The 17,032-nt window shown below is 35.8% G+C and overlaps 1 protein-coding gene across 6 annotated transcripts in view; it reads left to right on the top strand.

The window, feature by feature from the left end:
- Positions 1 to 8,730, top strand: part of GABRG2 (gamma-aminobutyric acid type A receptor subunit gamma2) — a 64,729-nt gene extending 55,999 nt beyond the window's left edge. Inside the window, exons 7-10 of one of the 6 annotated variants that reach the window (XM_005144966.3) lie at positions 2,710 to 2,862; positions 4,876 to 5,081; positions 6,752 to 6,775; positions 8,346 to 8,730. In XM_005144966.3, coding sequence (XP_005145023.1) covers positions 2,710 to 2,862; positions 4,876 to 5,081; positions 6,752 to 6,775; positions 8,346 to 8,621 — 659 coding nt within the window. In that variant the 3' untranslated portion in view covers positions 8,622 to 8,730. Of the gene's footprint in view, positions 1 to 2,709; positions 2,863 to 4,875; positions 5,086 to 6,751; positions 6,776 to 8,211; positions 8,232 to 8,345 lie in introns of all 6 variants that reach the window. The other 5 variants (XM_034066751.1, XM_034066752.1, XM_034066755.1 and 2 more) reach the window with 5 other exon arrangements.
- Positions 8,731 to 17,032: the final 8,302 nt, after the last annotated feature.

Genomic DNA, 17,032 nt, shown 5'->3' with positions numbered 1-17,032 from the left:
TGTTCCCTTTGATTTAACTTCTCCATTAGTAGAAAACTTAAAGCCTGTATAATGTTTATAGGGTCTCTTATTTCTTTGAGCTTTCAGTAAAATTCTACAAGGCATGTGAAATAAGGTCTGCCAGAATAATTCTGTGGATTTTGCCTATGTGTATCAGGAGTTGATAAGAGCGTTTCCTATGGATATAATCCTGGAGTGTTTTGGATTTTTTACATATACCTATTAGGAAAAAAAGTGTTTGCATAAAGGAAAGTGCAATAATGTGAGGCTTGAACAAAATCTAGGACAATTACATCATGACTTACCTTCTGCAGCATGTTAGCTGAGATATGTTATTTTGAAACATAATTGGTTAAGAAGTCCAGTATCTAAAAGAATACAAAGCAGAAGTAATTGTGTTCAACTCAATATAAAACACTTCTACCTGGAGCATCTTCCGTTTGTGTAGCAAATGTTCTGTGACAGAACACTGCTGCTGCTCTATGGAAATGGATTGGTACATCTTTGAGATGACAGAGAATTCAAAGTAATGCCTCATTGCTGCTGAATGAACTGAGGCCTTTACAAGTTACTTAATGGTTTAAAAGTTCTTCTGCATTACATTTTGAAGAAAAAAACATTAATTTTAAAATTAAGCAGAAAGTATTGTAAAAAATTACTGTAATAGCTTACTCTACAAAAACCACTCCTTGCATTAAGGGAAAAATCAACAAAGGCCAGATGACAACCACCAAGAGAAAAACACAATAAAACAATGTATATCAAAACAGTCTATAAAATGGAAGGATTGAGGCTGCTCACCCTAAATACACATATATAGGGATATTCCTATGTTATCCACACCACTGTTTGGCTTGGCTTGCACACACTATTATTGAAGAAAGGTCATGCATGAAGTCTTTACAGCATGTCTTGGTCTAGGTCATCTGGACTCATCTGCTTGTTTTCTTAGCACAGGTGTTGAGTTTTGGATTTGACTCTAATACCTGTAACAAAGTCCTGCTTCTGTACTAGATTCTGATATTTTCTGTTCTTTCTGAATTAAAGATTCTACAAATCAAGAGGGCTAGTATTAACCAAAAAGTTGGACAAAAAGACCTGTCCAAGAACAGGACAAAAATGTGGATAAAAGTAGTTGCCTAGGATCCGATATAGTACTTCAACACTCAAGTAATATGATAACACTGAGCATGAAAACAGCCTTCCCTTTTAAACTGTTTGAATAGAAATAATACAGATGCAGCTTAAAGTAATATCTACCTTTGTATAGCAGGAGAAAACCCTGATAGCATATACGACAGTAATAGTATATATGAAGATGAATAAATAAAAATTCCCAAAACTGACAAAATGATAACTTCTCAGGATTTTTTTTTTTTTGGTGGGGGGATGGTGTGTTTGTATCATTCAGGACATACACATATAATGCAAACTTATTTGTGAATTAACAGGATAATCAGACTGTAGTTACTTGAATTGGTTGCTCATATTCAGCCATATCTCCTCATAAACCACATATATATAATTTGGTTTTTAAGTCTTTGGTTTAACTATAACATATTGTAATTAAATTAAAACCAGTTAATCCTTGGGATGTGGACATTCACATTGGAAAAAAAAAATAACCCACAAAAAAAAGAAGCATCAGCTGGAAAATTATCTCTGAACTTTCTTCTGTGACCAGGATCAAAGGAATTATTCTGGGAGAAATTAAAATTTTAATTATGCCTGAAAACAGAGAACTCAATGTTAAATAAATGCACTGATCTAAGCAGAATACACATTTGTCACAAAGTCTCTTTGATAATGCTGGAAAACTATCTCACTCTCGATTTGCAAATCCTATTCTGTTGCAGTTTGAGACTTCTCTGGATTGCCTTTCACTGAATTGCAATGAAGTCTTTTGTAGTCTGGGATTCGGTAGTTCTTTGCAATTAAGATTTCCCAGGAGTGCTGTAATCTGAGGATGAGAACTAGGTTCTTTTAGTTTAATAAAAATACATCTAAACCTGAAGCTTTGCTGTACTCCTGAATCCAGATGGAATTTACTTAATAGTTTGAAAGGGAAAAACAACTGGAAAAAGAATCATAAAACTAGTGAATGGGAATCGTGTTATGCACAGAGTAACATATAGCATGGCTTTTGGGGGGCACTTAGAAGATGTGGGTTCAAATCCTTTTAGAGGAAATAATACAACAGAAGATCTCAGGCAAATAAAAAAATTAATTATTGACACTGCCTAGCCCTGAAGAATAGTTGCAAACATTAATAATTTAGAAAGTACATCTGAAAGCATGCATTATTTGAGAGCAGAGATGAGGGCATGCTAAGAGGGACAGCACAGTCACTGGAGGTTTGCTGGACCAGCACCACTCAGCTGTTGTAAGAGGACTGCACCAGGCATTTGCAAGCTGTGAGGAATGACGCAGGTAGAAGGAAGCCCGCTGTGCTATGCAAGGCAGGTTAACCTTGAAATCTTGAAGTTATTTAAACCTGCCAGACTGTTCTCTTTAACAGTGTAGAAAATCCACCAGTTCTTGAGCTATACCAGTGTTGAAGAGGTTTGTATGTCTTTGTTGTGAGTATAACTGGTGAATCAGTTTAATATCTATACCCCTGACACAGAACAGGAAAACCCTAGCTAATACAGAAATCATGTGTTGGGTTTTCAATATATTATTCTACTTCAGTATCCTTTTATTTTACAGGAGACTACGTAGTCATGTCTGTTTACTTTAACCTGAGCAGGAGAATGGGTTATTTCACTATTCAGACCTACATTCCCTGCACACTTATTGTTGTGTTATCCTGGGTCTCTTTCTGGATTAACAAGGATGCAGTTCCAGCTAGAACATCACTAGGTAAGCTATTTTTTTCTTCCAGATTTTATGCAAGTATTCTGACATTTAACTGACACTTCTGGAGATCACCAGTTTGCAAATGTAAGAGGCAAGACAAATTCACATGAGCTCTCCACATTTAAAAGGATACAGTAATTTCCAAGGAATAACGCACCCTAAACTGTATTTGCATCTCTTCCTTTTTACTATGTCAGAATTTGAGTATTGTAGATTGCTTATAACCAAAACTTTCGCATCTTTTCTGATGACAGTAATATGTTTTATAAACATCAAGAGAATGGGGGACATTGCTGTATACTAAAGCAGGGATGTGTTAGTTTAATTTGCTTTACTTCCATATCATGGTGACTGGCAGTACAAATGAAGTACATATCAAGAAGGGATCAAAATTTCTGGCTATGTGCTATAGTGGTAAAAAGGGAAGAATGTACTACCCTGACTTCTGCTTTAGGGACCAACAATCAAATTTAGCTTCCAGGCAACAAAATCAACTGAATTTGGTGGCACCTAAAATCCTACCCATGAAAATGTGACATGCAATTAATCAGAATTAGCAATTTCTACACATTTAACAACCGTTCCACAAATAAAATAAAAGAGACCAAATTAACCTTGCTTGTGCAAAGCAGCTCGAGCTGCAAGGATTAGCAAAATAGAAACTTTCAACTAGACAAAGTTAAACACATTTTCTCCTCCATTAAATCCACACAAGTGAGAACCATTTTAGTATTTCCTTCTGCACTTTCATTTCTTCACAGAACTACAGCATAGAGCACTGGAATGCAAAATAAGTGACAGCATTTTCATTCCAGATCTCCCTTGAAAGAAACAGAGGAATAGAGGGCCACTGGCTCCCATGACAGAAAGTTTTAAGTGTTTTATTGCTTTTTTCATTTCTTCTCTAAAGCAAAGTTATAACATCTGTTTTAAAGAAGTATAGAATTAATAAGGCATTCAGCTGTTATTTAAATTTTACTTCAGTATACAAAAGAGCTTCTTTCCCTCTGTCCAGAATTAGTCTATTTGTACCACTGAGAAGGTGAAACCAGTAGTATGAAATTTACCATATAAATGTAATGGATTTTAACTGTTCTGATGCATTTTTAATGTTCCTCACATTGTAGTACAGGCAGTAATGTTCTGAAAGGAGAAGGCACGGTGAAGTATGACACAGTACTTCACAGTTATAGAGTACAGTCACTTATGAAGACCAGAAGAGATGCTGGTCTGGCACAGAGAGAAATCTGACCTCAGAGTTTTACATTTATAAGGAGCCCTGGGAGTCTCTCTCTTTCAGCTTTATATGCAAGAAATCACTTAAGCAGCAGATAATTAGTGTGGGGCTAGCATGCCTGCACAACTAGAACTCATTTAAGCAAGAGAAAGAAAACAGTTTTATTCCCTTATGGAGCACACATATGAATCTATACGCTTTGTCCTGGAGTTCCTGATGGATTACATGCTTTAAGAATTTTAATTTCTACCACCTAAAATGGCTGCAAGTTTCTCTCTTATTGGCATTGCTATCACTCTGCAACTAAATACTTATCCCATCACTACAAAATGTTTGAGATTGGTCTTGAGTTTACTTTAAAGAATGGAGTAAAGGGATTTTTATTCTCCACCACAATTTTCTCACTGACACAAGGTCTTTTCTCTATACTCTGTTTCAGTGTTTGAGCACACCCAGCCTAAAAACAAATGTCTCAAAAGTGAAGGCCTCCTAAAAGTAAACTACAAAACTAAACAACTAAACTAAATTTCTTAAACCCAGAATCAATCTAACCAAACTATTCTGCACAACAACCCTTGCAGAGACCACGCAAAAATGTTTCATACCCCATGTTCATCCTTGAAGCTCTCACTGAATCCACATTCACTGCTGTGATGTGCTGTTTAATATCTTTACTATATGTTTGAACTCCAGGCATACTTCAAAACCTCTCAGAGAGAACCAACAATATCAGTCTGCAACTGAAGTAATATTTCTGTTGTTTTCTATCTATCTACCAGGTATTACAACTGTCCTGACAATGACCACCCTAAGTACAATTGCTCGTAAATCTCTTCCCAAAGTCTCCTATGTGACAGCAATGGATCTTTTTGTGTCAGTCTGCTTTATTTTTGTTTTCTCTGCACTGGTGGAATATGGAACTTTGCACTATTTTGTCAGCAACAGAAAGCCAAGCAAGGATAAAGACAAAAAGAAGAAAAACCCAGTATGTATCTTTTTAGCAGAAGGGTCTAAAATTCAATTACATTTTCTAAGAAAGCATTTAAATCCCTCTTCATGCTTGTACTTTCTTTTCAGACATTGCTAATATATACTCTTCCTTTGTATTAATAGGAATGCAAACATTCACCTCGAGAATGAAAAGCTCATACATTACAGTTGTCTGGATGCCAGAAAAACTAATTTCTTAGAATAAGGATCCTTTTAACCAAAGTGTTCTGCAAATCACAACTATCACCAAAACCATTATTTATGTCATAGAGCTCTTGCTGTGACCTTTATGGAAGAACTGTCACTGTCTCTGTCTTAGCTTAGCAATATTCTCTGGCATTAACATATGCATGTATTATTGGTATGACTGGTTTTCTTACTATCAAGACTACAGTTAAACATCTATATTCAAACTACAGTGTGTTTTTTCTAATTTCCCCTTAAGAATCTGTTTACTTTTCATTGTTTTTGTATCTTCTTTTCTTGTACTTCTCCTCTATCTACCTTTCTCCCTTAGAGAGTGATTCAGCTAGCGGTTTACAATGTTACTTATGGATGCATGCTACACAGTAATAAATAAGTGTATTCAATTGCCACAATAACTAAATCCTGGAAGCACCTTCAGTAGGTGTTTAAGGTTTTGCCCAGGTAGGGAAAAAGTTCATTGCTTATTTTGTCCCGGACAAATTTCTTTCTTTTGCACCTGAACTAAAACATCTGTTGTATAGAATCTCTGAAGTGAAAATAATTAGCGTGAAATCCTAGAGAGAAAAGTAGCTTAGCAATCCACAAAACAACCCAAATATGCCTGTGAAAAATGTGAAGAACAAGTGGTTTACATTAATAGAGAGCATTCTCAAATCCACTTCAGGCATCTAGTCACTCAGATTTACTGTCCTAAAATCGTGAAAGACTTTTGAAGATATTCTTTTTTTTTAGTTTTAACATACAGCACAAGAATTCTTACTTAACTTTAGGTATGCTAGAGTTCGATTTCATCATAGGCCTCTCTTCTGTTCAAAAGAAAGAAGCACTGCTGGCAAGTGATGCATCTTGGCCTGTCCTAGGCTGCAATAAAAGGCTGGCTGTGTGCATGTGTGTCTTTTACAGTGCAGTAAAGGAGCCGAGATTAACTACCTCAAACTTAGTTGTCTCACTTAAAGTTGTCCATAAAAGGGAAGATGACTTGTCTTTACATTATTTATCTGTGAGCATCTGGGGACAAATAGAACTGTAGATGATAGCCTGGTTCCAAATCACAGAGTGTAAAACACTTAGAGTGTTCAGGATGCAGGCTGCAGGTAAAAAGAATTTTTTCTACTAAAAGTGTTTTGTAAACTGTGAATTGTCTCCTTCAAAACAGTTCAACATAAAAGATTGGAATCCCATGGGAATATTAAAAGATCTAAATTGAGTTTGATATCTTATGTCTTTGGCCCAGATTTAGTTATAAGACAGTGACGAGTCAAAAATGTGGGGGGTTTATATTACAAATACTTGTTTAAATTGCTATTATCCCAACTTTTCTATAAATTTAGTTCTTTTTGACTTACTATGTTTTAGAAACATATTTTTAATTTACATTATTTTTGTCTCTTTCTTTCTTTCCTTTCTTTAATTTAAAACAAAACCCTCTGATTCTCTTTTCTGTCTACAAAATGAAAGCTTCTTCGGATGTTTTCCTTCAAGGTATAATGCTTTTTGGAATGGAAATTCACTGCATGCGACTGCTGAATTTAACAATCAGAGCTTATATGAGAGTGGTGTTTTGTTGGGTGTTTTTTTTTTTTTAATGAGACATCTAAGCATTCTACTTCAGGTAACTTCCTAATTTAGTAGAATGTTACATATTTCTAGACAATTTGTAGAGTTGATTCAGCAGCCCAAATAATGATTCACTATGGTTCTGAACTAAAGTAAGTTCAAGAGTGACCAATATTATTGCATCCCATGAATTGACTTTAATGTCAAAACATTTCTGCTCTGCTCTTTCTCAATTTGCCATGGGATCCAATAGCAGCAGCTACACCAGAAACCTGCAATATACCCTTTTAAAACTCAACTCTGACCCCACCTTTTTAACATCTGTGATTTCACTCTGAATTATAAAACTAAACGTGTTCTGATGTTAACCTGAAGAAAATTTAATGTCATCATCAATTACTCAAATGCTGTTACACTTATGCAAAAAAGTCAGAGTTTTGAAAGGGTTTAAGTTGCATATATATTTTTAATGCCATCACTGGATCAATAGACTCTTAGCACATTAGGAAATGTATCTAGCTACGGTGCACATCTAAACATTCTCTTCATTCAGAAATGCAGAGATTCCTTGGGAAAAAAACCAAAACCAAACCAACCAAACAAACAAACAAAAAACCCCAAACAAACAAAAAACAAACCAAAACAAACAACAACAAAAAACAAAACAAAAAAAAACCAAACCAAATATGCATACTTATGGAATGGAATTGTTGTTATTTTACCCTAATAACTATCAGTAGGAAATATCAGTGCCCGTCATCCTAGTGTTCACCAAGTGCTCAAATGTGTTTTAAATGCTTCATTTGCCCAATTTGTTCCAAATATATGTGTGTATATCTATATATGTATAGATATTTATGTGCAGCTACTATATAAAGTCTGGAACATGTTGAGCCTTCTAGTTGGTGAACATTAGTAGATGCTGAACTGCATATATTCAAACAACTGGAGAGTCTTACAGAGATAGCCCTATCTTGTTTATTCAAAAGACCCAGTTTTTCCTTTTTTTCCCTGTGTGTATATATATATATACACATATATATCTGCTCCTGTCTCAACATGAACCAGCCTTAATTTAAAATCCTGCATTTCCATTGATTATTCCTTTCTTTCTATGTGCAATGCACAAATTACCTTCAGATATCAAGCAGCTATGTAAAATACAAACCATAAGAAATTAAAAAATACCATCAATTACATTCCTGAATGTTTCCTTTAATCTCTGATGTTTCCTTGTTCGGCTTTCAAGCTAGTTGTCCACAGCTGTTAACTTTATATTGATTTGTGCTGCTTCCTTGTAAAGAATATGGTGCAACTGGTTTTAGTGAGTTTAAGGTAATACTGCCATTAGAACTCCTCAGCAATTTCCCATGTACTCCATGCAGAACCATCATTCACATGTTGACTATAAGTCTCCATCTATCTGTTGGTCTGGTAATAATAACAGTGTCTCTCCCCTCCTGCCATCTTTGTCTTTTTTTGCTACTCCACTTAGGCACCTACAATTGACATCCGGCCTCGATCAGCTACTATTCAAATGAACAATGCTACACACCTCCAAGAAAGGGATGAAGAATACGGGTATGAGTGTCTTGATGGCAAGGACTGTGCCAGTTTTTTTTGCTGCTTTGAGGATTGTCGAACAGGAGCATGGAGGCATGGAAGAATACATATCCGCATTGCCAAAATGGACTCCTATGCCCGCATCTTCTTCCCAACTGCCTTCTGCTTGTTTAACCTGGTGTATTGGGTATCGTATCTTTACCTTTAAAAGCAGAAGGAAATCAGTGATACGAGCCTTACTCACTGAATTTCTTAGAGAGATGGCTTCCTAAATCCACTTGAAGTATTTATGATGCGCTTTATAGTGGTCTGAATTCTTTAGTGCCATAACCCCGTGAATATCAATCATATCATTTGTCCAAAACCTGCCACCAGGTTATTGTGAATTAAATGTCCATTCAAAGTGTCAAAAGAATTTGAAATAAAAATGACATAAACAGGTAAAACACAGCTATACCTGATGGAATAGAGAGAAACAGAGCAGGCAGGGCAAGGGGAGCAAGGCAACATCACTTAATAGTTGGTACTCATATTTCAGACAGAAGTCTGAGAGAGAAGAATTTCCAGGTGACATGCTGTACAGCTTAACACTGGCTATGATTATGTTATAGCTTGATTCTCTGTGGGCTTTTCTTTTTGGAAGAGTCATCTCTCACTCTGAATGGGTATTAAGCTAGGAAAGTAAACTTCTACTCCCACCAAGATAAAAATAAACCCTTCCATTTGCCATCCCTTTAAGAGCACATGTACAATGCTGTAAATATTTCAATACCTTGTAGTACATAAATTCTAGTGCATGCACCTTTTGGGGGCCAAAATAAATGAAACAAAGGTACCATAAAGTTTTGTCTTTTATTTTGTGTCTCTGGATGTGCTATTGTAATTGAAATGTGGACAATTTTTTTTTCCTTGAAAAATTATCCCCTTCCCTCATGCATGGAAGATCCAAGCAGACAGCACTTTCATGTAAGACATTAGAGAAGCCTTAAGGATTCAAATAAATAACATGTAGACAAATCTGTATGGCCAATATAATAGCTCATAAAATGTACTGTATGTGTCTGCTGCAGTTGTAGCCTTCATTTTCCATTGATAATGTTGCTATATTTCAACTGAATTTCCAGTAATTATACATTGCAATATCAGCTTCTGAATTTAATCCATGTGGTTCTATTGTTCTTTTCCCATGTTGAGCTCTACTTTTTTTCCTTACATAAATATTTGTGGGTTTGTTTCTCTGAAATTCTTTAATCCTGTCCAGGAAATAACTTTTATTCTAGACATTATTTTTACATGAAAGCTCCAAGTTCATTTTGAAACATTAGATTTTGTATTATATATACACATACAGTCCTCTGCCCGTTCATGTCCTTCATCAGCAATAGTTGTTGTCAGTGCTGCTTTTCACTCAGTGAGTACCTTTACTAAAACGAACCTTTACCATGGCTAGCACACAGTTTAGAGATAGCCTTGAAAATAAAAAAAGAACAGAGAGTGTCTTGGCTACTAAATCACATGTATGCAGTTTATGTGTATTTAAAACCTCCAACCCATGAGGGCAACTCTTGAAAACCATTTATCCACTGGTTTTCAGAACCTGTATGATGCTCAATTATGCAACCTTAAGCACATGTAAATATGACTAACCTTTTTTTTAGTTGTCAAAGATGTAAAATGTCACCTCCAGGAAAGTGGGCTTGCAGGTTGAAAAGGGAGATATATAACTTATCACTACAGTATTATTAATAGCTAAAATGGAGGAAAAGGGAAGTTTTCCAATGTTATGTTTGTATAGTTTTGGAAATAAAAATGTATAAAAAAGGAATAACTCTTGATCATCAATTGCTCCTTGTCCAATGCATTTGAAAACATTTTAATAAAGGAATTGCACACACCTGTGGACTTTTTCAATAAAACTGCTGCACTCAATCCCAGTTTTCTCGTGATCAGTTTGTTAAACACATCCTTCAAGGACTAGACTGCTTGATTAATTGGGTTCATCAGATGCCTAAATATAAGTGATTATAATCCTCATAACACTCTGCATTGTCTCATTTTAATGGCTCACACAACTTTCAAAGATGGAGACGATCTCTAAAACCATTTTGAAGATTATCTTATTTTTAAAAATAACAAAAAAAAATCAAACAACAAACAAACAAAACCCAAAACTTTTCTTACCATATCATACACCAAGTAATGGAAATCAAACCTATTTAGTCATTACCCAACATCTCCACTCATGCCACACTTATTTTGGTGATCTGTTGTTTCCTCCTGTGGAAAATGGATGAGATTCAAAAGGACAGCTGATGGAGAAACACATAATTCCCAGGGAGACAGTGACACCTTAGTACAACCTAGTGCTAACTGACCAAAAAGCACAGTGTTCCTCAGAATAGAGATTATGTGAGCTATTCAGTAGAGAATTAAAAGATTACCTTTATATTGTAAAGCCAGACTGCCACCACAGCAAACAAAATAGCAAGCAAAACAGCATTTGGATATTCTTTAGAAGAAAACTACTCAGAAACCTATCTATACAGACATACTCACGGGTAAAATGTTATATTAATGTATACTTTATATATATTACTCTCCCAGTTGCATTCTAGGCAATAAACTCACTCTTGATATAACAGACTTGCTAAAATATTTTCAAGCTCCTTACACTGTGGATAGCTATTACTGCTCTGGGACATGTCTGAGGATGTTCAGTTGGTCATTAAGGGTTTTATCAAGTATATATTAGTGGCACAATTCACCTAATCACAGAATGATTGGGGTTGGAAGGGTTCTCTGCAAGTCATCTAGTCCAATTCCCTTGCCTAAGCAGGTTGCACAAATTCATACCCAGGTGGATCATGAAGACCCGAGAAAGAGACTCCATAAACTCTGGAGGAAGTGATGTTTGAATATTAAGCAATCTTCCTGGACACCTCTACCTTCTAGAGCCGTAACTCATGGGATTTGTCCAAGTAGGGCCTTAAAGAGGCCAAAGTCAGCTCCCCTGAAGTTTACAACTCTTCTGGTTATAATCTTACTTATTGCCCTGCTTCCTCCATGCAGGATCCTGAACTCCACCATCTTACAGTCACTTCAGCCAAGGCTGCCCCCCAACCCTCATATCTTCATCCAGGTTTTTTTTTCCCCAGTTTATCCAAGGTTTGGTTTTTTTGTTAGTACAAGGTCCAGCAACACACCTCATGTTCTCATACCAAAAGAAAACACCCCCAAAAGCATTCATAATCTTTATACAGTTATAATATTTACAACCCGTAATTTGTAGATAAAGAGATAGGATCCAGAAAGATAACATGACTACAACAGTTCTCCTATTTTAAATGTTAGGCAACCACAGAAAAACTGTATTTCAACTAGACAGTATTGAATAAATTTAGCCTTTGTACAATACAAAATGCTGAAGCTCCTAAGGGTGCAGTTCCCAGCACAGATTATATACACATACACACAAAAAAAAAGGAAAAAAGAAAAAAAAGGGAAAAAAAAAGGGCAAGTCGATTTTTTTAGTTCACTTATTTCTACCTAATTTTCCCCACAGTTGCATAAATCTATCTAACCTGAATGGGCTATGCAAATACACTATGTATTAGTCTCAATAACATAGCCACAGCAGCACAAATACAGCACAGTCAAATACAAAAAGAAGTCCAAATATTTGGACTTCTTTCATCCTGCACCCCCAAAGCTCTTCAGGTTAAAAACATGGGTAGAAAAATAATACTTATAAAATACTTGAACATATGAATAATGTGTGAAATCAGAAAACCTGTGAAGAAAACTTTTTTAACTGCACAGATTTTAGTAGATAGCATTACTTTATATGGAATCAAAAAGAAGAATTTGGAAAATAGTTTTAGATAATCTGCCTTACCCCAAAATCTGGGTATTAAATAGCTAGGTCTAAGATAAGGATTTAGTGAAAGTAAAGATTGTTCATGGGCTTCTGCAGTTGCAAGAATAAAGTCCATTATTTTAAGCTAAGGGATCCAAGGCAGAATCCAATAAGTATGACCACAAGAAGAAAAAATATGAAGGACCCACCTAAATGAAACTTAATTACAGCCCAGGGGGGAAATTGACATTTTAGTGTTGCCCTTCAAACAAAATTTCAGTTCCCCTGCAAAAAGAATTTAATTAAATCTTATGAAAAGCTTCACAGATATATCAGTTTATTATACCTGTGGGAGACCTATTGTTCCATTTATAAAAATTAAAAGCCAATGCACTTTCCCTCCATATTTAGAAGGGTCCTGCAGATGAAAAGATTACTTTTACACATTACTGTGCTTTTCTTTTTAAAGTCAAGATTTACAATGAAAAACATATCTGTTGAATATGTAAAAGAAGGTTCATGACCTTTAAAAGATCTTGAATAACAGATAAACTAAAGGCTTTGCTTACAAGTCAGCAAACCATTTGAATAACTCATTCTACAATGCTGAATTAGTTCAGAAAAAACATTAAACAAGGTTCTCTTTCTTGTAGGGAAAAAAAGACACAATATGATAAGGTTTTCTCATTTGGATTCACATAAAATTCATACTGATTATCAGAATGAAAAAAGGGAAAAAAAGAAATGAGAAGATTATTATAGCTTGAATTCAACCAGTATGAAAAACATTAGAAATATCAATCTTCCCACCAGACACATGTTTTTTGACACTGGCATATTGAAATCTGTATCTAATGAGGTTTAATCAGCCATCACTCTCTTCAGAATTTTCAGGTATATGCTATAAGCCTCACTACAGGTTCAGTCACTTTGCTCTGAGAAGCCCAACGTTAACTTACCCACAGGAAGAAAAGACTTCCAAACCCAGACTTCTCATTTCATTCCTAAAATGAGACACAAGCACATAGAGACATCTATCCAGCTAATAGATTTACAAGATGCTTAGAAAAATAGTAGATGAGGCTATTAAGTGCTTGAAAGTCAGACAGACCTGCTTGAGAAGATATGGCACAACAGGGGACTTTGCTGTTAAAGAAACACTTTGTTAAAGATCCATTGTTATTAAAGAAAAAAGCCCAAACAAAACCATAAAATTTATCATGTCTTAATTTAAAGTCAGCATGTTTGTATTGACAAAACAATGCATATTCACAGATTCTCACAATTCTTTTCAGTGTTTCCCTTAAGAAGTGAAAGACTAGACCAACAATTTCACCAACTCTGTATCACAGACCTATTTAGTTTTCACAGGTTTTTCTGCTTCTCATTTTTGTTTTACTTATATCCATGCTCTTTAATTTACTGCCACAATGAGATTTCTGGTAGAAAAAGGCATTTTCCTTTTGCCAGCTCCTTTGATCTCACTGAACATTCACCCAAATTTGATAACTTTCCTGCTGATCTAGCAGCTTTGCATTAAACTACAAAGAATATTAACTACACCTCTACTTCTTATTTGTTAGAATAATTCATTCATTTAAATTTACTGTAGAAACATCCTGAATTAGATTTTTATTACCAACTTGAGGGAGTAACAGGAAGTGTGACTGTCTATGCATTCTGCTACCCTCTAGGACCCATAGAGCAGTTGGTCAGACAGGTTCAAACCACAACAGGTTGTTTCCCTGAGAGCATATTACATGGAGAAGCATTAGCCCCCATCACAAATCTATCCAAAATCTGTACAGTAGAAAGCAAAAGTGGCAAAGAAACCAGCTCACAAACTCTTAATGCACATGGAAATACTAGTTTCAAATTGCTCTGCATGATCTGCCATACTTGATCAGAACCGTCTCAGTTTGAAGAGTCATCTTGTATTAGTACATTAGTCTTTGTTTCAATCAAATAACATTTTTAGGCATTGGAAGCCTTTTCTGTCCTTTGGAGCATTCACTTTAAAGCAAAGGTAGGGCAGTTCCTCCTTCCAGCTGTTGTTGACCTCTGTCCTGGGTTCAGCAGTAGCAGTCATTTTTCTCCTTCTTGGTAGCTGGTGCAGTGCTGTGTTTTGACTTTTGGGCTGGGAACGGTTGCTGATAGCAAGTATGTTTTGAGTTACTGCTCAGATGTTTGGTCTGTCCAAGGCCTTTTCTGAGCTCATGCTCTGCCAGGGAAGAAGGGAGGCTGGGAGGAAGCAGTGACAGGACACCTGACCCAGGCTAGCCAAAGAGGTATTCCATACCATAGCACGTCATATCCAGGATGTAACTGGGAGATACCTGGAAGGGCTGGAGCACTGGGGAGATGGAGGAGGTATCGGTCGGTGCTCGGTCGGGCAGGGTGGGGTGAGTTATGGGTCGGTGGCTGGTGAGGTGTTGTATTCTCTTCACTTGTTATTTGCTTTATCATTATTATTTGTAGTAGTAGTAGCAGTAGTGATTTGTATTATACCTTAGCTATTAAACTGTTCTTATCTCAACCCGTGGGGGCTACATTCTTTGGATTCTCCTTCCTAACTCTCTGGGAGTCGGGGGAGCAAGTGGGGGGAGTGAGTGCACAAGCTGTGTGGATTGGTTTAAACCACAACAACCTCATACCCTATCCCTTGCATGCAAAGAAACAAACCTAAGTCCCAAATACATCTAAAAGTAGGAAAACTCAAAAAAATCATGAGATTCTTTTAATCAAAATCATAGCTTTCTTGCAAAATCCTCTCAAGGGCCTTCTCACTTGCCCATGAAGGAATATAGGTCGTGGAAAATTCTCATTTGGAGAGCTGCAACTTGTGTGAGCAGCTATGTGTTCCACTAGAATATTCTGCCAATTGCCTTACTGATTTACTACTCAAGTGCTACTAGTGCCTTCGCTCCCATGTTTGCTGGTCCAGTATTCCTAAACCAATGAAGTGAGAAATTCTGGCAACAGGTAAAAGCATAATGTGGGAAATGTACTATGATTAGGATGGTACAGCATTAATGATAAACAGGAGAATTTATTCATACTCAGTGCTATCACCTAGTAATAGTTACTCATAAACTGACACAGGTATCTTCACTTAAAATGAAGAACCTTAAGCTTTTGTTAATTACTCTACACCACCCTTGTTTAGCTTCTTGCTTCCCCTTTTAGTCATAGCACCTGTTGGGGCCAAAAATTGCCAAAGTGTAAATGGTAGCATACATTTCCTCTGAAATACCATATTTTAGAGCTATTGCAAACAAAAATCCAGGATGCTTGCCCATTAAAATTGAAGTGGTTAATTCTGCTCAAGATCTCTGAAATTTGAGAATCATTTGACCCACTTTTTTGTGTGATTTTGTCTTTTACAGTGAATTTAAGGATAAACACTGATCTTTCTGAAAAGTCTTAAAATTAATTTCAAACCTTAAGTAAGACGCTAGGATAAAATTTCCTAGGGGAAGAGATGGATATAAGCTCATCATGTGAACAGATAATTTAGTCTTCAGAGTTTATTTTTCCTACCTACAAAGAGGAACTAATAATAATGTTGAGTGGTAAATGCGTACACATGGGCTTCAATAATGTAAGCAGGTTGAAGTTCATATCCCAGGCACATTTGAGATAATTGCAAAAATTCTTCTGAGGATTTTGCCAGCTGAATGCTAAGTATTCTGTATTGCTCCTCCTACCTTCCCTCCCACTCTTCCTGGTACCCAGGCACAGAAGGAGCTACCCTCAGTACACCTGAATTCATACACAGTGCAAAGGAAGAGTACAATGTGAAAAGTTACTTCCTATCAAAATGTCCTTATTTTACCCTGTCTTCTAAGGGAAAAACAATGCCTAGAATTGGAAAGTCATATTATCATATTATTGGCAGCTTAGTTCCTGTTCCTTATTTTTCTTATTAAAAATCTCAGAAATTTAAGAAACTGGTAATTTAGAGAACTAATCTTGGTCAACTAAGACCACTCATAACCAATCCTGTGAGACGTACACTAGATCCCTAACAGTACTCAATCATTTAGAGTACTAGTACAATTATATAATTTTACCCTGTCTGAATAATTTGCCACAGTTCCAATAAGTGGATTGACATTCTGATGTTGCCTAAAAAATGTGTTCAATGAACATTTTGAAGCAGAAAGGCAAAACATGTGTTTATCAATTTTAGCAACAAAAATCAGATTAACTTTTAAAGCTCTGTTTAATTTGTAGGTAGCAGGCAAAATACTAATCAAAACGCTAATCAAAATCATTCATGCTATAGTAGAACAGAATGCATTTTATTCTGGATAGCAACAGCCAGTTTTGTAAGGATGCTCAGCAATTATCATCAGTTATGAGAAAAAAATATGCTTTTCAAAAAGTTAAAATACAAAAGAAGCCCTTTGCTTAATAAGAATTAGATAGAAATTAAAATAAAGCAAAACTGTATCCTAGAAATACGGAACCAATAAATGTAAAACCTCACTAGCTACATCTTTAAGAGTTAACACACTTTAAAACTGTTTACATTACTCTTTTCCCATAATTTGAAATATATTACGGTTCAAAAATCAGAACCGTTAGAGGCTTATATCACAGGTATCAACAAATACATCCCCACATAAAGCTAAGTTAGTATCTGTACTTAGCTCTGTAGATCTATATTTTAGTCTGGTTTTATCTTGTTCAGAAAAAGACATCAATCCTCTCTTTAAAACTTTACTTAGACATATAGATACATTGAAATTAATCTCATT

Source organism: Melopsittacus undulatus, chromosome 10 (genome assembly GCF_012275295.1).
Source record: "Melopsittacus undulatus isolate bMelUnd1 chromosome 10, bMelUnd1.mat.Z, whole genome shotgun sequence".
Lineage (NCBI taxonomy): Eukaryota > Metazoa > Chordata > Aves > Psittaciformes > Psittaculidae > Melopsittacus > Melopsittacus undulatus.
Note: the sequence above shows the minus strand (reverse complement) of the source record. Positions and strands in the feature narration are given on the sequence as shown.